The following is a 21,260-nucleotide window of genomic DNA, read 5'->3' as shown; positions in this document are numbered from 1 at the left end:
GCCTGGGGCTCGAACCCAGGGCTGCGGGCAGCCTGTTTTCTCCGAGGCTGTGGGGTCTGGGGACTTGGGAAGAAGGGACGCGCCGGTGGGGTGGGCCGGCCGGGGCGGGGCGGAGGCGGCGGGCCCCGGTGGGGCGGGCCCGCGCGGGTGGCGGCGGCGGCGGCCAGCGCTCCGACACAGCCGGCTGGCGAGACCCGGGAGCCGGAGGCGCGGCGCGCCGCCCAGCCCGGGACGGAACCCGGCGCCGAGCGGGCCACGGGAGGGGCGCGGGCTGCGGGGCGCGGGGGCGGGCCCGGCCCCAGCCCGGCAGGCCGCGCCACGGGCACCGGCCCCGCAGGCGCCCCTGCCCAGGCGCCCGCCAAGCTAGGACAGAGCGCGCCAGCGCGCGGAGCCGAGGCGCCGGGACTCGCACCGCGCGGGAGGCGGCCGGCGCGGGCGCAGCGCCCCTTCCTCCCGGTGAGTGGCGGGTGGCGAGCGGGGGGCGCCAACTTCGCCGCCAACTTGGGGCTGGGCTCCGGCGCCTCGCGGGCAAGGACGGCGGGGACAGAGGCGGGCCACAGGGGAGAGTCTGGCGGGCGCTCGGACCCCGAGGCGGGTGGAGCTGGGGGGCCGGGACCTGGGGCACCCAGCCTGGGGGTTCAGACCCAGGCGGGCGGGGACGAGATGTGGGAGAGAGGCCGAGGTGCCAGGCGCGCGCGGCGGACGCGAGGGAAGGACGCGGGCGAGGCGCCCAAGACGTTCGTCTCCTGGGTCGCCGAGCCCTCCGGCTCCCTTTTTCGCCGGGCGCCGCGGCACCGCTGGGGAGGGTGCGGTGCGCGGACGCAGGAGTCGGGGCTACGAGCCCCGCAACTGTTGCTGCGGGAAGCCGGGCGGGGCTTGGGGAGCTGGAGCTGTGGCTGAGCTCAGCCAGAGCGAAGGGGGCTGGAGAGGGCGCGGAGCAGAGAGGACGAAAGGGGCGTCGGTGGCGCCAGGAGCCGGCCGCCTGCTCCCGGAGGTCAGCAGAGCATCTGCCCTCGCAGCCCCGCCCCCACCTCCCCAGGTCCCCCTCTCCCAGCTCTTCCTTCCATGCAACCTCCCTCCTCTGACCTCAGGGAACCAGAGTGGGCTTCACGGGGTGGTGGGATCTCCCCAAACGCTGGCCCGGCGCCCGGCTGGGAGACGAAGGGTGGGCGAAGAAGACCTGGGAGAGGCGAGAGCCCCCCCACCCCCGCGCTCCGGTGCGCTGGGCCTTGGTGGCCGCACCAGCACGTTGCTCTGGTCTCCCCGGGCTTCGACCAGGATCCCCGACGGCGGGGAAGGGGGGCCGCAAGTCTCCTGCTGCAGAAAGAGATTCATGCCTAGGCCCAGGCGGGCAGGGCTAGGGCCATGCGAAGGTAAAGTCACCCAGAGGCCAGAAAATCCCCAAGTGTGCATCCCACGAGCCATGGAAAGGTCCTGCCGGGTGAGCGAAGGGGGAGTTCCTGCCGGGCCCTGACGCTCACCCTACTGGTCCTAGACCTGCTCCCCCGGAGGGACTTCGGGCTCGGTCCCCAGCTCCCCAAAGCGCACCGCCCTGGCTTCATCCCCGAAATTGAGGAAGGGAACTTGGGGGGTGGGGATGCCTGCTCTGTCTCAGAGCCCGTCTAGTTTCTGGCTGCGCCAGTCAGCTTCTAAGCTGCTCCTAAACTCGGTACTAGGAATTCGAATATTAACGTGAAGAGGACCCTGGGACCCAGTAAGACCGGGAACCTGACTCCTGGATTTGCCCTAGGGCAGGACTGAGCTGGTACGGCGCCCACAGCCCCACCTGCCAGGCGAGCTCGGTTCTCCCCACCCGCGGGGCTTGGGGCGCGATCCAGCTTGGGGGCAGCGGGGATGGGGACCTAGGAGCCAGGGAGGTCCGCAGAGGGCAGCGGCGAGGCGGGGGGCTCGGGTGCGTGGTGCCCAGTTTGGCCGCCAGGAGGCGTGGCGCGGGTCCCGGCGTCCGGAGTCGGCTCCGCCGCATCGCAAGTGTCCTTGAGCCGCGGGTGACAGTGGCTCTCGCCGCTCGCGCCCCCTCCTCCCGCTGGGGGAGCCTGATGCCACGTTCCCTATGAATTATTTATCGCTGGCCTAAAAATACCCCGAACTTCACAGCCCGAGTGTAAGAGATTCCCCGGGGGTCCGAATGGAATCAGCGGCGAGGGTGTGTGGGGGGAGTTAGTCTTGCAGGAGGGAGACCTCGGTGCCCGCGACAGTGGCGGCAAGGTGGAGGGGTGGTCTTCGCCCCTGGCGTCCGGGTTCTCCCCTGGCGCTCGGCAGAAGGGAGACAGGGAAACCCGACGGCAGGTAGCTCAACCGGTGGGCGGAGGATCCAGACGGGCCGCGCAGCTGGGGTCCCTCGGCTCCTCCGGAAAGCTGCGCGGTTCGTGGGTGGGGCTGACTCCGGGGACCCAGGTTCCCGGCCTGGGGGAGGGGGAACGGCCCTCAGATGTCTGGAGTGGGAGAGTGTGTGCACGTCTGTCTGTGTGCGGGGAGCCTGCCTGGGATTGGGGGAGCAGGGGAAGAGAGAGAAGAGCTCTAAGCAGGCGGAGGTGTTCGGGCCGTTCAAGGTGATGCTGTGTCTCGGAAGACCCGACCATTGCCTTCCTCGCCCGGGCTTTTTTTGGGAGGCGGGGTCGGAGTGTTCATCAAGTATTAACAGCCCCTTTGCGAAAGGTGTGGGCTGCAAGGGGGTGGGCAGAGATCTGGAAGGCAACAGTCCAGAGCGGGGAGGGGGCATCCGGAAGTGACAGGAGCTCCCCGACCGGAGGTGGTGGGGGGGAAGGGCAACCAGCCTGGAACCAGACCCAGACCCTCTGGGTCCTCACCTGTGTGTCCGGAGCTGCGAGGTACTAAGTCAGGGGCTCTGTGGCAGAGGGATTTCCCTGGGGCTCTGAAAGTTCTGGAACTTGTCGTGTGACCGAGGGGAGAGGTCACTGGAGCCCGAGGGAGCAGCAGAGCAAAGGCCTGGAGGTGAGGGCAGTGCGCCGTCTGGCCACCAGGCTGGAGGAGGAGGAGGTCCCCGGAGGGGCGGGCGGGCTCTGTCCGTGCGACCAGGGTGTCCCGGCTTCGTGTGCGGGCACCAGGGAGCAGGCGTGCTGTCTGAGGAGGGGTGCAGCGGCCAGAGGGCTCTTTCTGGCCAGTGGGGCAGGTGGGGGCGCTGGCTGGATGGGAGGCGGAGAGGTGGGAGGCCAGGGGGAGACACGTGGGAGAGGGGGTCAGGCTGGGGCTCGGGTCTGACCCTCCTAACTTGCTGGGGAGGCTGGATGCCCCGTGGTGCTGAGACTGTGGAGGCTGAGACTTTTGGAATCTGCCCATTGCTCTTTTTTAAAAAAAATATTTCTTAAATTTATTGTTATTTAGAAGATAATTGATATTCAATGCTGTGTTACTTTCTGCTGTACACCGAAGAGAATCAGCCACGCATGTGTGCTCAGTGGCTCAGTCGTGTCTGACTCTGTGACCCCGTGGACTGTAGCCCGCCAGGCTTCTCTGGCCATGGGATTCTCCAGGCAAGAGTACTGGAGTAGGTTGCCGTTTCCCTCCTCCAGGGGATCTTCCCGACCCAGAGATCAAACCCATGTCTCTTGTGTCTCCTGCACTGGCAGACGGATTCTTGAGCACTGTGCCAATTGGGAAGCCTTTCCCATTGCTCTTTGAAGCCTGGGGACTGCCTTGATTGGGGTCCCTCCATCCACAGGCATTCTGTGATCACTCCTGGGGAGAGGCAAAACCTGCCCCAGCTTCCTCTCCTCGCCAATTCCAGCCCTGGAGGACACCTTCCCATCTGAGACAGTCTCTGGGGACGGTGCCCCCTCGGAGCTGAGGGAGGACCTGGGTCCTTCATCTACAGTCACGTAGTCGGAAAGAAACAAAATGAGAGCCACATGTAGGCACGTTAGAAAAAAGGAAAAAGAAGTGAAATGAATTCTACCACTATATTGTGTCTGAATCAATGTATCTAAAATACTTCTTCAACATGTGATCAATATAAAAATATTAATGAGATGTGTTCTTTTTGTAAGAGGAGTTTTTGTTATCCAGTGTGTATTTTACACCTACAGCATGCCTCCGTTGGGATGAGCCTCATTTAAGGGCCTGATAATCACACGTGGCTGGTGGCTGCTATATTTGACAGCATGGGTCCGGAACTCAGAGCTGGGAGGCAGAAACGGGGGAGGCTTCAGGCTTCCCAGGGATGGGCAGCTGAGCACAGAGAGCTTGCAGGAGGAGAAAGGAGCATGACAGTGTCCTTTGCTGGTGTGATTCAAAATCTCTGATTGAAGGTAGCAGTGGACATGGTGGGCTTATGTCCCTGCCCTAGAGTCACACACATCTCCAGGCTGACATTCTTTTTATTTATTTATTCCACTGTGCCGGGTCTTAGTTGTGACACGTGGGGTCTTTGATCTTCTTTGCAGCATTCAGGATCTTTAGTTGCAGCATTCGAACTCCTAGTCGTGGCATGTGGGATCTAGTTCCCCGACTAGGGATCGAACCCGGGCCCCCTACATCGGGAGCGTAGAATCTTAGTTACTGGACCATCAGGGAAATCTCTCCGGGCTGACATTCTCAGTGTACTGGAAAACCCTACACAGGGGGAGATTTCAAGGGCACAAAAACAAGTACAGTATTCCCTCTCCTGCCAAAAATCCTGTCTTCTCATTCTGAAATGAAAGCTGGCCCAGCCTGGTCACCCTTTGGCCCTCTCCCGTTCAGAAGTTTCATCGGGGAAGTGATGGGAATGGAGAGGGTGGCAAAGCTGTGGCTGAGGGCCAGCAGGGGGGGAGAGCTGCCTCCTGCACACCGCTCACCGGCGTGGCTGTTGGTCCCAATCCAAAGCAGTGACGCTTGTTTCAGGAGGATACACATCAGGCCCTTGGGGTAGGTTTAAAAAATCCCTCACACCAGTGACGGCCCAAGTCATGTGTGAGATACTGTGGGGACTGCAGGTGACCCCAAGCCCTGAAAAACTCAGCGGGGTCTCACACTCCTGCTGTGGAAGAGCTGCTACTAATTGAAGCCACGGAGAGAAGGGTAGGGATGTCCAGAGCCCAGAAGGAGGGGCTTTGTGCCAGGCAGGGTTACATAGAGCAGGGTCCTCAGGGATGTTAGATTCAACTTAAGATGCAGGTGTGTGTGTGTGTGTGTGTGTGTGTGTGTGTGTGTGTTACAAGAGCTGCCTTCCTTCACCTGACTATGGGGCTGTCACCTAGAAAATAAGGATGCTGGTAACAGTGGGTAGCCCTCCCACTGCTATGATGTAGTCCTGGGATTATTGCAGGCAAGAAATCATGGCTCAGAGAGGCTAAGCAACTTCCCCAAGATCACACAGTCAGTGAGTGGCAGAACTGGGACTTGAACTCAGGTCTCCCTGACTCAAATCCATGCACTTGGTACCAGATTAGCGTTTGATGTGTACCTTCCTGGGGCAGAGCCCAGACAGATAAGTTTCAAAGGTCTGGCCTTTCTAGCCAAGCGTGCTGTTCAGCAGCAGAAGGGAAGTCATAAATACCCGTCCAGGCCACGTTCTGCCCAGACCCCGGTCTCCAGGCTGCATGTGGACACTCAGCTAACCTCTCTGCCTCTTTCTCTGTGTCTGTCTGTGTCTGTCCGCCTCTGTCTGTGGAGGGAGGCTCCCCCCTCTTCTCTTTCATCCTCTGGGTGTCTGTCCCTCTGACTCTGGCTCTCGCCTCCTCTCTGTCCTTCTTGTTTTTTCTCCATGCCTCCGTCTCCCTGCCTGTGCCTACCCTGCTCTCTCCGCAGGACTCTCCGGCGGACATGAGGGTGGCCCTGGGCCCGGCCCTGCTGCTTACCTCACTCCTCGGGGCCTGGGCAGGGCTGGGCCCTGGGCAGGGAGAGCAGACTGTGACGGTGGCCGTGGTGTTTGGCAGCTCGGGGTCCCCGCAGGCCCAGGCCCGTACCCACCTCACCCCCCAGAGCTTCCTGGACTTGCCCCTGGAGATCCAGCCGCTGACCGTGGGCGTCAACAACACCAACCCCAGCAGTCTTCTCACCCAGATCTGCGGGCTCCTGGGGGCTGCCCGGGTCCATGGCATCGTCTTTGAGGACAACGTGGGCACCGAGGCCGTGGCCCAGATCCTGGACTTCATCTCCTCCCAGACCCACGTGCCGATCCTCAGCATCAGTGGGGGCTCTGCTGTGGTCCTCACTCCCAAGGTGCCCGTTCAAAGTCATGTCTTCCCATCCCTTGAGCTTGGAGCCAGGCTGGGGCTGGGTGTGTGGGCTGAGTCTGGGCCAGGGAGATGCCTGGGTCCCAGGAAGGTGGGATTGGGTGGGCCCAGCAAGCATGTGGGGACTGAGAGGGACATGGGTGAGGGAGGGGAAGGCTGTGGGAATGATGGTTCTATGTTCTGGAAGATAAACTTTCTGAGCTGCTTTAACATTTGTGACTGGATGAGGGGTGGGCAGGTGGAAAACCCACCGGTTCTGAAACAGCCCTGGCTCGCCTTCTCCCTCTTTTTCTGGCCTTCCTTGGTCAGGCTCCAGACCCCAGATCAAAGTGCCAGGCTGGGTATGGGATCTGAAGCAGCTGGCCTGCAGGCTAGAACTTGTGGGGGCAGGTCACGTCTGAGACCTGGGGGAGGCACGCCCTCGCTGTCTGTCCTTGGGGGGGAGAAAGTTCTAAACATACATTCACCTGCAGTCACAGCTGGGATCAGTGTCTGGAAGAAAAAACACGGGGTGCCTCGAGGGAGTCCAATAGGGCCCCTTCTGGGTCGGGGACTGGTCACAGAAGAAGGTCTCTTGAGAAGTGACACCTAAAAAAAAAAAAAAAAAAAAAGAAGTGACACCTAAGCTGAGACCTGGAGGATGAGGGGGGTTGACAGGTTGTGTGTGGGGGGGGAGGTGGAGTGGGAGTGAGTGTCCTAGGCTAAGGGAGCAGTTCCAGGCAGTTCACAGTAGCGCAAATGCTCAGAGGCTAGAAGCAGCAGAGTATTTAAGAAACAGAGAGAAGCCTGGAGGGGGAGGTGAGGTCCTGACCACATGGGAAGACATTTGGGTTTTACTGTAAGAAAGTGAGGAGCTGACGGTGTTGAGGGGAGAAACTGATCTATTTGCCCGTCTTTTATGCTTATATTTTTATTATGGGGAATTTCTAAGCATACATAAAAATAGAAGAGTTTAATGATCCCAGGTAACCCCCAGGCCAACCATGCCTTATCCTTACCCCCACCCACTTTCCCTTCTTCTGTATTATTTTGAAGGAAAACCCATATGTAATATTTATCTCATCCATAAACACCTCAGTACACAAGTCTAGACGATAGGGCTTTACAAAGTAATAAAACCACCATACATCATCCCATCTACGAAACAATAAAAATCCCTTAACAGCAAAACACTTCCAGGCAGTGTTCAAATCTTCCCCCATTGTCTCATGAACGTCATAAATGTGTATGTTAAAGTCTGTTGACTTGAAGCAGGAGCCAAACTAGAGTCCCACGTAGCGATCGGTTGGTACCACTTCCGAGTCTCCGTCTCAAGTCTCCTCTTCCACCTCTCTCTTTTTTCCTTGTAAAGTTGTTTGTTGAAGGGACTGGTTTGCTTGTCTTATAGGGTTTTCATGAAGTTGCTTTTTTAAAAGATTGAGAGAGTAGCAGTGTGGTGAGATCGTGATGGGGTGGGGCGGCAGCAGGGAACCCACAGCTTGGAGAGGACTGCCCTAGTTCAGGCTAGGTCTGGCGGGGCCAGGGCGCTTTGTGGTGGCCGAGGCAGGGGAGAGGAGGAACCTTCTCATCGCCAGGGCTCCCTAGAGGATGGAGCTTTCCCAGTTGCCTCTGGGCCTGACATCGTCTCTCAGCACGGGTGACTCTCCACTCTCACAGTGCTGTAGAAAAATACAGACGCCCAGTGTACCGTTTCTGAGAGGCCCATTCCGTTGGCCGGGACTAGGGGCTATAGAGTCATCTGAAGAGTTTGTTGAAATACAGATCCCTGGGCGCCGTCCTTAGAGAGTCTGACCCAGCAGGTGTGCATTGCCCCAGAGAATTTACAATTCCTACAAGCGCCCAGGTGACGCTGCTGCTGCCAGTCTGCGGTCCAGACTTGGTCAGGCACCAGGGTTTTAAAAATGCTCTCCAGGGAATTCTCATGGGCAGCAGAGGCTGAGAACCACGCGCGGGACCGGAGGGAGGGATGAAGGGATGCCGGGGTGCCCAGCATCTTCTGACGCAGAGGCGTGGGGGGCGGGGTCAACCGAGGGGCGGGGTTTAACCCAGGGGCGGGGCACGACCGGCCCCGCCCCCGCTCAGGCCCCGCCCCCCGTCCCGCAGGAACCGGGCTCCGCCTTCCTGCAGCTGGGCGTGTCCCTGGAGCAGCAGCTGCAGGTGCTGTTCAAGGTGCTGGAGGAGTACGACTGGAGCGCCTTCGCCGTGATCACCAGCCTGCACCCCGGCCACGCGCTCTTCCTCGAGGGCGTGCGCGCCGTCGCCGACGCCAGCTACCTGAGTTGGCGGCTGCTGGACGTGCTTACGTTGGAGCTGGGCCCCGGCGGGGCGCGCGCGCACACCCAGCGCCTGCTGCGCCAGCTCGACGCCCCGGTGCTGGTGGCCTACTGCTCGCGCGAGGAGGCCGAGGTGCTCTTCGCTGAGGCGGCGCAGGCTGGCCTGGTGGGGCCTGGGCACGTGTGGCTGGTGCCCAGCCTGGCGCTGGGCAGCACCGACACATCCCCTGCCGCCTTCCCCGTGGGCCTCATCAGCGTTGTCACCGAGAGCTGGCGCCTCAGCCTGCGCCAGAAGGTCCGAGACGGCGTGGCCATCCTGGCCCTGGGCGCCCACGGCTACCGGCGCCAGCACGGCGCCCTGCCCGCCCCGGCTGGGGACTGCCGCGCCCACCCTGGGCCCCTCAGCCCTGCCCGGGAGGCCTTCTACAGGTAGGCACCTGCCCAGGGCATGGGCGTGAGTTTGGGCTTGCCTGTGACACCTCCCACGAGCTGTGTGAGCTGGGGCCGAGTGACCTCGCCTCCCTGGGCCTTAGTTTCTCCATCTGAGAAAAGAGCGGGGCGTGAGAGTGTGGGGAGGACCTCGGGGGTCAACATAAGGAAACAGAGCAGTAAATACACAAATGCTCCCTGGTCCTGGTGGTGGTGATGAGGCAGGAGGTGGGGGAGGGAACGTGCGGGCCTGGGCCGTGCTGCAGGCAGGGCTCAGGGGGCACTGGCTTCTCCCCTCCTCGCAGGCACCTCCTGAATGTCACCTGGGAGGGCCGGGACTTTTCCTTCAGCCCTGGTGGGTACCTGGTCCAGCCCACCATGGTGGTGATTGCCCTCAACCGGCACCGCCTCTGGGAGATGGTGAGAAGGGGGTGAGCCCAGGGGCCCTCGGTATCCTTTCATTGTGTCCCCCCTCCTTGCCCCACAGCTGAGCAGAGAGTCCCATCTGCCCCTTATCCAGCCCCTCATCCTTCAGATCTCAGCTGAAACATCTCCACTGAGAAGCCTTCCAGGTCCCTCAGGGTGGGTGAGGCTCCTCTGCTCTGGGCTCCCACACCACCCTGGTCTCCTTCCACTGTAGAACTTAGTAAGTACTCTTATTACACAGTCCTGCGCTTGGAGGAGTAACTCACAGCTGTGTTGGCTAGATGGATGGAAAAAAATGGACTTTGGGGAGATCCGTGTTTATGAAAGAAGGTTTGCAAAGCATTAAGGGAGTAGAGAGGAGGGGCAGAAATTGATTCTGTCTTCAAAGGAGGAAACTGGAGAAGTTTTCCCAGAAGTTGGAACATTTGGCCTGGGCTATAGACACCACTCTTATGGCAGAAAGTGAAGAGGAACTAAAAAGCCTCTTGATGAAAGTGAAACAGGAGAGTGAAAAAGTTGGCTTAAAGCTCAAGATTCAGAAAACTAAGATCATGGCATCTGGTCCCATCACTTTATGGGAAATAGATGGGGAAACAGTGGAAACAGTGGCTGACTTTATTTTTCTGGGCTCCAAAATCACTGCAGATGGTGATTGCAGCCTTGAAATGAAAAGATGCTTACTCCTTGGAAGGAAAGTTATGACCAACCTAGATAGCATATTAAAAAGCAGAAACATTACTTTGCCAACAAAGGTCTGTCTAGTCAAGGCTATGGTTTTTCCAGTGGTCATGTCCATATGGATGTGAGAGTTGGACTGTGAAGAAAGCCGAGCACCGAGAAATTGATGCTTTTGCACTGTGGTGTTGGAGAGGACTCTTGAGAGTCCCTTGGACTGCAAGGAGATCCAACTAGTCCATCCTAAAGGAGATCAGTCCTGGGTGTTCATTGGAAGGACTGATGCTGAAGCTGAAACTCCAGTACTTTGGCCACCTGATGCGAAGAGCTGACTCACTGGAAAAGCCCCTGATGCTGGGAGGGATTGGCGGCAGAAGGAGAAGGGGATGACAGAGGATGAGATGGCTGGATGGCATCACCGACTCGATGGACTTGAATTTGAGTAAACTCCAGGAGTTGGTGATGGACAGGGAGGCCTGGCGTGCTGCGATTCATGGGGTTGCAGAGTCGGACACGACTGAGCGACTGAACTGAACTGAACTGATACACAGTTGAATAGGAGCCCAGCAGGAAGGGATACTAGTTTCGTGTAGACCAAGGGGAAGATGGATGTGGAGCATTTTTAATCAATGTGGTCAGGGGTGTGGAGACTGGGGAAGAAGGAAGGGGTGATGGAGAGAAGTTAAACCTAAGTGTGAAGGGCATTGAGTGCTGGGCTAAGGACTTTGTGTGAGGGTCTGGGGAATGACGTGGAGAGACAGGCTCAGGTCTGGGCTTTAGGAAGACTCTCTGGGCCAGCAGCAGTGTGGAAGCTGGACTGGAAAGTGTGGGGACCAGAGGCCGGGGAGGCTGCAGGGAGGTCTTCCCTTCTGGGCGTGCCCAGCCCTTTGCCCTGACTCTCCTGTTCTCCAAACTCTCTCGCCCCAGGCCCTGCTCTGGCCTGTCCCAGGTGACCCTAGGAGTGGTGGGGGGATTCTTGGTCCTGGCAGGCTCCCCGCCCAGAAGCCATACCTACAGGATGGGTGTAGTAGGGCTGAAGGTCCCAGGCTGAGGCCGGTCACCTTCTGCAGGTGGGGCGCTGGGACCACGGCATCCTCCACATGAAGTACCCCGTGTGGCCTCGCTACAGTGCCTCCCTGCAGCCCGTGGTGGACAGCCGGCACCTGACCGTGGCCACGCTGGAGGAGCGACCCTTTGTCATCGTGGAGAGCCCCGACCCTGGCACAGGCGGCTGCGTGCCCAACACTGTGCCCTGCCGCCGGCAGAGCAACCACAGCTTCAGGTCCGCCAGAACACACGGGGCGGGGAGGGGGCGACATGAGCCGTGCGCTGCTGAGTGATGGCGCGAGAGTGTGTCTCATGCTCGGGAGTCGGGGCAGGGCCCGCACGCCAGGCTGCGAGAGCCGCTGGCTCTGACCCCCGGTGGTCTTCTTGGTGGCAGCAGCGGTGACGCGGCCCCCTACACCAAGCTCTGCTGTAAGGGCTTCTGCATCGACATCCTCAAGAAGCTGGCCAAGGTGGTCAGGTTCTCCTACGACCTGTACCTGGTGACCAACGGCAAGCATGGCAAGCGGGTGCGCGGCGTGTGGAACGGCATGATCGGGGAGGTAGGCCGCCCCCAGGCCTCCCAAGCCCACCCGCCTGCCTGCCCGGCGCCCCCCGCCCCGACGTCCGCCAGCCACCCCCAGATGGTCCCTTCGGTGTTTCCTCCTGTGCTGGGGATCCGTTGGGATGAGACCCAGGCCCAGCTCCCACGGGTCTCCAAGCTGGCATGGGTACTGTGTTGGCACCAGTGATGACTCCCAGGGGTAGAGCTCTGAGGACTCAGGTGGAGGGTGCTGGCCGGGGGGCCAGGAGGGGAGTGGGAGCCCCTCCTCCGATCTGGGTCTGACCCTCAGGTGTACTACAAGCGGGCGGACATGGCCATCGGCTCCCTCACCATCAACGAGGAACGCTCCGAGATTGTGGACTTCTCCGTGCCCTTCGTGGAGACAGGCATCAGCGTGATGGTGGCCCGCAGCAATGGCACCGTCTCCCCCTCGGCCTTCCTGGGTGCGGCTCGGGGCAGGGTCGGGGGCGAGGGTGGTGCGGAGGGACCCCCAGGTGGATGTGTGGAGCCTGGGGTGGGCCCTTGGAGAACAAGCACTGGGTGATGGGACCCTGTCCCAGGGCAGATGGAGAGTGGAGACCAAGGCTTGCTGGGGAGCGTGGTCTCCCCAGGGGTGGCGTCTCCCCTGGGGCTCCGCTGCTCTGAGAGTCAGGGACCCCCTCCGCTCCGTCCAAGGGGCTGGTGACCACGTGGGCCCACCTGCCTGCACCCAGGCCTCCTCTGAGCCGCCTCCCTCTGTTCCCAGAGCCCTACAGCCCTGCCGTCTGGGTCATGATGTTTGTCATGTGCCTGACGGTCGTGGCCATCACTGTCTTCATGTTCGAGTACTTCAGCCCCGTCAGCTACAACCAGAACCTCACCAGCGGCAAGAGTAAGCTCCCACTTGGGCCTGGGAGGACGGAGCAGGCTTGGAGCTTCCCGGAGGGGTGGGCTCAGGGCTATGGGTAGAGGGGTTGGGGGGGAGGTTAGAGGGTGAGAGGATGGGGCAGTGGGGTGGGGGGAGCCTTTCAGAGAATGCCCCCTGGGGGGATTCCTGGCCTTCAGACAACATGCAGGGGACCCATCAGATACATGAGAGGGGGAAGCAAAGTGAGTTGATGTGCTCTGGGGTGGGGATGGCCAGGGATGGGGTTAGTGGAGACAGGAGCCGTGGACTCAGGTGGGCTGGACCTGATACCCTCTGTGCCCCAGCGTCTACCCTCTCGCCCCCAGGGTTGGGGGGCCCATCCTTCACCATCGGCAAGTCCGTGTGGCTGCTCTGGGCGCTGGTCTTCAACAACTCGGTGCCCATCGAGAACCCCCGGGGCACCACCAGCAAGATCATGGTGCTGGTGTGGGCCTTCTTTGCCGTCATCTTCCTCGCCAGCTACACTGCCAACCTGGCCGCTTTCATGATCCAGGAGCAGTACATCGACACCGTGTCCGGACTCAGTGATAAGAAGGTTCTGAAGCCCCTGCTGTTGGAGGGTGGCGGGGCGGGGGATGCCACGGGCAGGCAGGCAGGGGCAGGCCTTGGGTGGGACGCAGGACAGCTGGAATCAGAGGAATCTGAACTGGAGGCGGGAGCAGGAAGAAGCCAGGGAGCCTGGGGAGGGGAGAGATGGCTTAAGTCCACTTAGTATGTCTTGAGTGCATCTTTCCTTGTCCTGGACTCTGTGTCCTCATCTTTAGACAGACCTGGCGCAGTCGGTCTCTAAGACAGTTCTGCCGTTCCTGTGCAAGTCCAGGCTGTGGGGATGGGGTTGGGGGTGTTGGCGCCTGGAAGGTCGGAGGAAGGGTCAGGAATGCCGACAGCCGCCCTGTGCCCACAGTTCCAGCGGCCACAGGATCAGTACCCACCCTTCCGCTTTGGCACCGTGCCCAACGGCAGCACGGAGCGGAACATCCGCAGCAACTACCGCGACATGCACACCCACATGGTCAAGTTCAACCAGCGCTCGGTGGAGGACGCGCTGACCAGCCTCAAGATGGGGTGGGTCTGCAGCCCTGCACCTCCCTTCCCTCTCACTGTCTCTACCCACGTGTCTCCCCGAGAGACCCAGGGTGGGGACGGTGAGACTGGGTTGCCTTGTAGGACTCCTGGGGAGGGGCAGAGTGAGACAAAAATGGACAACCCACCAAAGCCCAGGGGCGCAGCTGTGGTACTGACCAGGGTTCAGCCTTGCCCCCAAGTGTTGGTTATGACCTTCTTAGGGTCTTTAGGGGCCTGGAGGGCAGAGAGGGTGTGTCCTCCAGGGGCAGAGAGCCCCCTGGAGTCTCTGAAGAGGAGGCAGGTGGGGTTCCCAAGCCGTGGGAGGGAGCTTCTTTGCATCCAGGACCCCAGGGAAGAGAAAGCTCTGCCCATTCCCCACCCCACCCGGGTGGTGGCCAGTGGGCTCACATGGCCCAGATCCCCATCAGGCCCCGGGTTCGGTGCCCTGCACCTTGCTTGATCGCCAGCCTGAGGGCTCAGCCTGTCCCCCAGGAAGCTGGATGCCTTCATCTATGACGCCGCTGTCCTCAACTACATGGCGGGCAAGGACGAGGGCTGCAAGCTGGTCACCATCGGCTCTGGCAAGGTCTTTGCCACCACCGGCTATGGCATCGCCATGCAGAAGGACTCCCACTGGAAGCGGGCCATAGACCTGGCGCTCCTACAGTTCCTGGGAGACGGTGGGTGCAGCCTCTGGTGGGGGCCGGGGTGGGTCCTGCGTGGTTGACAAAGCCCGTGGCCGGGACAGCTGCGTGGTGACTGGTTAGCATCTCCACTGCTGTCCTCTGAGTGCCCAGCGCCTGTTGGCAGGGAGAGAGGCTCTGGGGGTGGGAGGCTGGCACAGTAGTTGGGTAGGGGCATTAGGAACAACTGGAGGGAGACCTGAGTTGGCCAGGAGGGAGCAGGGAATAGTCGGGGAGTCCCTGAAGGAAGGAGCTCAGGCCACATAGCCGGGGGTGGGGTGGGGAGTCTGAACTCCTTTACTTTTTCCCAAGACCCCTCCCCTCCATTTCCATTTTTTTTTAAACAACAGCTATCTTTTATTTATTAATTTATTTTGGCTGCACCTTGGGACATGTGAAATCTTAGTTCCCTGACCAGGGATTGAACCTGTGCCCCCTGCAGTGGAAGCATGGAGTCCTAATCACTGGACAGTCAGGGAATTCTCTCCATTCCCATCTTGAGATGATCTGGGGTTGGTGTCAAGAGCCAGCCTAATCCCAGAGCCCCGGCCCAGGCTGGCCTTGGTACTGAGAACTCACACCCTTGAGCGGTCCAGCTAGGCTGCTCCGAGACCCAGAGAGAGCTTTGAATTTAGAGTCCCAGTTAGATAAAGAAACTGGTTTTCCATCATTGCTGCAGAGTAATGTGAGTGATACCAGTGAAGGTGTTTGCAGCCTCCTTGGGGGCCTAGGTCTTTTGTCTGTGTGTGCCCAGCTCCACGCCTGGCATGCAAGTGATCAATAAGTCTTTGACGAATAAATGAATGATAACATTTACCCAGTCAACAAGCCTTTACTGGGCATGTGGGAGGTAAGCGTGTCAGAGGCTGGCATTGCCACCCCCGCCCAGGTCCCACTCTGGTCTCCTCCGTCCTGCTTACTGACACCCTTCCCCCCATCCTCCCTGTAGGGCTGGATCCCTGTGTAGTCCTACAGGTGGGTGGTACCCTGGCCCCAGACCCCTCCTCACTCCAGGCATAGGTGAGCGCTGGAAGGGTCCTCCCTGAGCCAGATGCGCACCCACCCCCGCCCCCAGGGGAGACCCAGAAGCTGGAGACGGTGTGGCTCTCGGGGATCTGCCAGAATGAGAAGAACGAGGTGATGAGCAGCAAGCTGGACATCGACAACATGGCGGGCGTCTTCTATATGCTGCTTGTGGCCATGGGGCTGGCCCTGCTGGTCTTCGCCTGGGAGCACCTGGTCTACTGGAAGCTGCGACACTCTGTGCCCAACACGTCCCGGCTGGACTTCCTGCTGGCCTTCAGCAGGGTGGGTGCCTGCCCTGCCCCAGCCAGGCACCAACCCACCTGGCCCCTGGCCCCGTTTACAGATGTAAAAAACTGAGGTCCGGAGAGGTGGCATGGCCTGCCAGCATCACGCAGCAGATGAGAAGCAGAGCCCTTCTCCAACAGGCAGGGCAGGACTCTGGAACCAGGCTGACCTGGGTCCAGAGTCCTCACTGCCATTTATTTACAAGCGGTGTGAGTTTAAGAGGAGTTCATCTCTTGGCGCCTCAGCTTCTCTGTAAACGCTCCCAATGGGACCTTATATAAGAGGCGCCTAACAAATGTTAGTTTCTTCCTGGGACTTAGAGATGCCTGAGTTGATGGATCCCACCTGGGCGAGGGGCGTGCGGCGTGGGGGCTGTCCGGGAGGGCAGGGCGCGGCTCACGGCGGGTCTACCCCCTCCCTCTGCCCAGGGCATCTACAGCTGCTTCAGCGGCGTGCAGAGCCTGGCCAGCCCCGTGCGCCCGCCCAGCCCGGACCTCACCGCCGGCTCGGCCCAGGCCAGCGTGCTCAAGATGCTGCAGGCGGCGCGCGACATGGTGACCACGGCGGGGGTGAGCAGCTCCCTGGACCGCGCCACGCGCACCATCGAGAGCTGGGGCGGCTGTCGCCCTGCGCCCCCGCCGCCCGCCTGCCCCGGCCCGCGGCCGCCCACCCCGGGTCCTCCCCGCGAGCCGAGCCCTACGGGCTGGAGGCCGCCGGACGAGGACCGCGCCGCACTGGGGCGCAGGGCCGCGCAGCCCTCGGGCCGCCCCCCGACGCCCCGGCCCGCCCTTCCCGACGTCTCCCGGGCGTCGGGCCGGCGGGCCTGGGAGGCGCGGTGGCTGCTGCGGCCGGGGCGGCGCGGGCGGCGCTTCTCGGCCTCCGAGCGGCGTGCGCACCCGGAGCGTCCCCTGTCGCCCGAGCGCGGCCACTACAGCTCCTTCCCTCGCGCCGACCGGTGCGGACGCCCCTTCCTGCCGCTCTTCCCGGAGCCCCCGGAGCCCGAGGACCTGCCGCTGCTCGGGCCGGAGCAGCTGGCCCGGCGGGAGGCCCTCCTGCGCGCGGCATGGGCCCAGGGGTCGCGCCCGCGCCACGCTTCCCTGCCCAGCTCAGTGGCCGAAGCCTTCACTCGGCCCAGTTCCGGGCCCGCCCGCTGTGCCCGCCCGGCCTGCGGGCGCTTGATACCCGCGCAGTCCATGCGGCTGCCGTCGTACCGCGAGGCCTGCCAGGACGGGCTGTGGGCCGGGCCCCCCGCCTGGGCGCACAGACCGCACGCCTGCCTCCACGCCCATGCCCACCTGCCGCTCTGCTGGGGGGTTGTCTGCCCTCACCTCCCACCCTGTGCTGCCCATGGCCCCTGGCTCCCTGGGGCCTGGGGGCCTCCGGGACACAGACACAGGACTCTGGGGCTGAGCCCAGAATACAGCGGCGGTGGGGAACTGGAAGGGGTCAGCAGGGCGGCCTGTGGGACACACGACTTTCCGCCGCCTTGCACCTGGAGGCGGATCTCCAGCTTGGAGTCAGAAGTATGAGGGCTCAGGTCCTCTGGTTCCTGTTCAGCTGGATCTTCTGCCTGGCGCTGCCAGCAGTTAGAGGGCAGGTGGTGTCCGGCCTTCCTGGCTTCCGTCTTGAAATCCAACCGAGTGACAGATGATATCTTCACGGTCAGCCGGTGACCTCAGCAGCCGCAGTCCTGTTGCGGGTTGGGCTTCTGCTATCTTCTTATGCAAATCCCTTCCCACCTGGCCTGGAGTCACAGGGGGAGCAGCGGGGTCTCCCTCCCGTGCTGTGAGCCGGTCCCTGGTCTTCGCTGCTGGGGGCTTGGTGTGGGAGGCATGGAAGCTGGAACTTGGGGTTGGGGCAGGCTGACGTGTTTCTTGTTCCATCTGGCTGGAGTTTTTTTTCTCAGAGTGCTGGGACATTAAACCAACCTTTTACAAACCACTGGCCCTGACTGCCTCATTCTGCATCCCCGGAGGGGGGCACAGGGCAGCCTTTAGGTGAGAGGAGCATCATGGGAGTATCCCAGGTGAGGTGCCTGGCTACAGCAGGTGGGCAGCTCCTTGGGTGGGAGTACCCAGGAAGTGAGGCTGAGCGAAGACTCCGGGCAGAAGCCACTTGGTTTACAGTGTCAGCTCCCTCCCACCCTGGTGCCAAAAATGACAAATGTACTCAGCAGGGGGCTCTGGTGGTTGATGGATGGCGTTCATCCTTCAGTGTCCTTGAAAACAAGGACTCACACCAGGGGTCTGTGGGTGCCCTGTCCTGCCAGGGGCCCCGATGGAAGCCTGACAATGTCATGGTGCAGATGGTGGGGGGAGGTCTGTCTGGGGAAACTGCTGGGCTTTCCTGGCCAGCGGTATTCACTCCATGGTGGCTGTGCTGGGCTCAGACTGCCTGCCGGTTCTGGAAGCCTGGCACGGGTGGGCTTCTGGGGTCAGGCACAGCTCAGCTTCGCTGGTGCCAGGACTTCTGGGGCTGGGAGGACCCCCAGGTCAGAGATTCTGTCCCACATCTCAGTTCTTTGTCCTCCCTCGGAGGCTCCCAGTCCCACCTCCTTCCTCTGCTTCATGTCATTGGCTGTGAACAATCTAAAAAGATGGCTCTTGAGTACTGTTTTCAGTGCTTTCACATCTGTGATTACATTTAGCCCTACAATAACTGAAGCCAGAATTCTTTCTTCCATTCATTCTGCAAACACCGGTGCCAGCAGAGCTTTTCTGACTGTGAGCATGTGAAGCCTGGGGCCTTTCTGTCCTGACAATTTGGGTGAAGCAGGGCGGAAACTAACTCTGTGTCACAGGGAGGAGGCCAGGGAGGGTGGTGTTGGATGCCAGAGCCATGTGCAGCCGCTGCCTCGTGCCCTCACCCTCACCACTCCTCCTTGCTGGCTTCCAGGAGGCTGGGTTCCCTCACGAGCCTCCAAATAGTCCACCCTGGGACTGGAGCCATGAAAACTGGAAATTTTTTTGGTTTGGCTTTAGGGGTAACAGCAGCCGAAATAGTAGAGTGGGGGAAATTTCTAATATCCCTCCATTCCCAGCTGGAGTGCCTGACCACCACCAGTTTAGGGGGCCCCCATCCATTACAGTCAGTTTCACTTTCTCTGCCCCATGGTTTTTCACAGGTTCAGATCCAGAATCTGGGAGCTCCACAACAGGTGGTGAGTGTGGGTCGAAGTGAGTGCTAGAGGCCCGTGCTGTGGAAGGGCGCAGCCTGTGGAGGTGAGAGGGTTAAGCATTGGCCACCAGCCCCTGGATCTGAGCACCAGCCCCTGGATCTGAGCACCTGCCCCTGGATCTGAGCAGGCTGCAGTAGGTGAGGCTGGGAGGGGCTGCGAGGTCCAAGCTGCTCTCCGCTCCCTGCCCAAGATCATTAATAACCAAGAACTGGAAAGATAATTAAGAACCACATGTGGGGCTGAGCCTGCTGCTGGCTGGCTCTAAGGAGGGGCCTGTCCCACGCCCAGGGCCAGGCTCCTGGCTGCCTGGCTCCTTGTCTAGGAATGTATTCTGGGGAGAAGAGAGTCTTAGGGGGGAGTGGGGGCAGGAAGGGTGCCTTCTGCAGGTTCACATGCCTGCTGCCCCTCTGTGGGAGGACTAGAGAAGGTCCTTCGTCATCCAGGGGAGGGCAGAAAGCCTGGCAGGGGCTCAGGGAGCCGGCTGTGTGGGTGAGCGCAGCGAGGCCATGGTTATGTTCAGTCATCGTAAAGCAGGGTATGACTGGGTAGCAAACAGCCGGCTGAACCCAGACACCCAAATGCTGTGTTTTTCTTTTGATGGGACACACGGGGAGGGAGGAATTTGGTCACGTCTCAGCTGCAGACATTTCCCATTGTCTCACTCCGTTCCTTCCTGCTGCCCTGGTCACTGCGTTTCTTCCTCTGTCTTAACTGAGGGGCTCATCCTCTACACCTCCTCTTTCCTGGGGCCCAAGTGTGGGGAAGAGGGCACGGAGCTTAGAGAAGGGTGGGCAAGATGGCTTCGGTCAGGATACCTGAGCTTTGGTTCCGTCTTGGCTCCAGAACTCTCCAGCCTGGGCTGAGTCTGGCGCTGTGAAGGGGGAAGGCTGCCCTTCAGTTTGCAGGGGAAGTTGGGGAGCCAGAGACTCCCCCCTCCCCAGAGCCCTAAAGAATTCAAGTGCATTTCCTGTTTCTGAATCATGGCAGGCAACTGCCAACAAGAAGACACTTGACTCACTAGGCAGCTGTGAAACCAACTGGGTGCCTGAGGACCCAGACCAGGGGTCTTTGATGAGTCTAGAGGGACATGGCTACATGTGCAGTGTGTCTGGTGAGGACAAGGGAACTGGGAGTCAGTACACCGTAAGAGCTTTCTGAGAACTTCTGTGCCAGGCGCTACACTCAGGACTTCAGCTCCCATACGGGTCAGGGATGCAGGTACAAAGGACAGGAGGAGAGCTTGGGGGTTGCTGCCTGCAAGTGGCAGGTCCGATTTCTTGGTCTCCACTCAACCTGCAAGCTATGCCGCTAAGGTCCACAAGGAGAGTGCCCAGTGCCATGCCTGGAACACACCAGGCACTCAGGAGATGTCACTTACCCCTTTGTGCAGTCTACACCGCGAGCCCCGGGCCCGGGGAGGCGGGATCCTACAGCTGTCACCTGCAGCTCTGGATCCTGGTTTTGGAAGAGCCAGGTGTCAGCCCCGATCAGGGGACGGGTCTCTCAAGAGGTGTGGTTTCAGCCTTCACTGGCCCAGGGCCATACACACTGCTGGCTCTCCCCACTGGGCTGGTTCCCCGGGAGGTGGGGTCTGCCCCTGCCCTCCCCTCCCCTGACATTGGCCTCTGCCTGTTGCTGAGGCTGCTCCCGGCCCCTGTTTTGGTGAGAACAGCTGTGTGGCTGAGGGCCTGGCAAGGTGCCTGCTGCCCACCCCCCACCACTTGGCAGTGCCTCCTGGCCTGTCACCCGCCATATGCCCCATCTGTAAGCCCGCAGCTGCCTCTCTGGCCTCAGGTGAGGGCACAGCCAGGAGCTGCTGGCACGAGGCTCAGCACTTTTGCAGGGAACAGACAGAGTAGGCTGACTCCCACCTTGACCTGGCCTGCCCTCGGGGCCAGTCTGGGGCAGGCAGGGCAGGTGAATGGCATAGGGTTGGGGCTACTGAGTGTATGTTCTCCTCCTCAGCAACAATTTGAACCTGGGCCAGGTTGGGCTGGCATCCTTTTCTAGCTTCCCCACCATCGACCCCAGGGCCGTCTGTAGACTAGAAGCCATCACCCCACTTGCCCACCTCCCTAAGCGGGTGTCAACACAGCTGAACGTGCTGGATGGGCAAGGTGAGCACCTGGGGACCGGCCAGCTGTCAGGCCCTCGGCCCCCCTCCCCCGGGGCCATCAGCAGCAGAGAGGGTGCTGACCCCATCTGACCTCCAGCAGGACAGACGCTGGGCAAACAGCAAGGAGCAAAGGAGCCAGACCGGCAGGGGTGAAGGGCCCTGGTTTGCCGTCAGTGACGTGGTCACCTCGGGCCACTTCCTTCCGGGACTGTGGCTGCCCGGCTGGGAGGCGGAGCGGAACGCGGCCGCCCGACTCCGTGGCTGTCAGCTCCAGATTGCCACATAAATCAACCTGGCTTTACGACGCTAATAAATTTGTGTCCAAAATTTGGTTTGGAGCCTGAGGCAGCAGAATGGTTTGATTCGCTTTGTCCTTAAGCAAGAGGGAATGTAA

General features: G+C 60.8%; 1 protein-coding gene across 6 annotated transcripts; it reads left to right on the top strand.

Moving 5' to 3' along the window:
* Positions 1-195: 195 nt before the first annotated feature.
* On the top strand, positions 196-17,510 carry GRIN2C (glutamate ionotropic receptor NMDA type subunit 2C). 6 transcript variants are annotated; one of them, XM_043459508.1, is made up of 14 exons: positions 196-456; positions 4,720-4,884; positions 5,767-6,180; positions 8,298-8,896; positions 9,202-9,316; positions 11,068-11,279; positions 11,439-11,604; positions 11,896-12,049; positions 12,352-12,477; positions 12,819-13,048; positions 13,418-13,578; positions 14,071-14,258; positions 15,337-15,569; positions 16,001-17,510. In XM_043459508.1, exons 3-14 carry the CDS (start codon positions 5,782-5,784, stop codon positions 17,099-17,101), a joined length of 3,684 nt encoding a protein of 1,227 aa, XP_043315443.1. In that variant the 5' UTR covers positions 196-456; positions 4,720-4,884; positions 5,767-5,781; the 3' UTR covers positions 17,102-17,510. The 6 variants fall into 6 exon arrangements, with proteins under 6 accessions (XP_043315443.1, XP_043315595.1, XP_043315207.1 ...); XM_043459660.1 differs by lacking the exon at positions 4,720-4,884 and having other exon boundaries at positions 11,442-11,604; XM_043459272.1 differs by lacking the exon at positions 4,720-4,884.
* The last annotated feature ends 3,750 nt before the right edge of the window (positions 17,511-21,260 follow it).

This window comes from Cervus canadensis, chromosome 1 (genome assembly GCF_019320065.1).
Source record: "Cervus canadensis isolate Bull #8, Minnesota chromosome 1, ASM1932006v1, whole genome shotgun sequence".
NCBI classification, from domain to species: domain Eukaryota; kingdom Metazoa; phylum Chordata; class Mammalia; order Artiodactyla; family Cervidae; genus Cervus; species Cervus canadensis.
Note: the sequence above shows the minus strand (reverse complement) of the source record. Positions and strands in the feature narration are given on the sequence as shown.

Excerpts from the sequence above, each read along its gene's own strand:
- GRIN2C (XM_043459272.1), top strand. The coding sequence starts at position 5,782 with ATGAGGGTGGCCCTGGGCCCGGCCCTGCTGCTTACCTCACTCCTCGGG. Across the intron at positions 12,478-12,818 it reads GAACCTCACCAGCGGCAAGA|GGTTGGGGGGCCCATCCTTC; the intron begins GTAAGCTCCCAC and ends TCTCGCCCCCAG. Across the intron at positions 14,259-15,336 it reads CCTACAGTTCCTGGGAGACG|GGGAGACCCAGAAGCTGGAG; the intron begins GTGGGTGCAGCC and ends CCCCGCCCCCAG.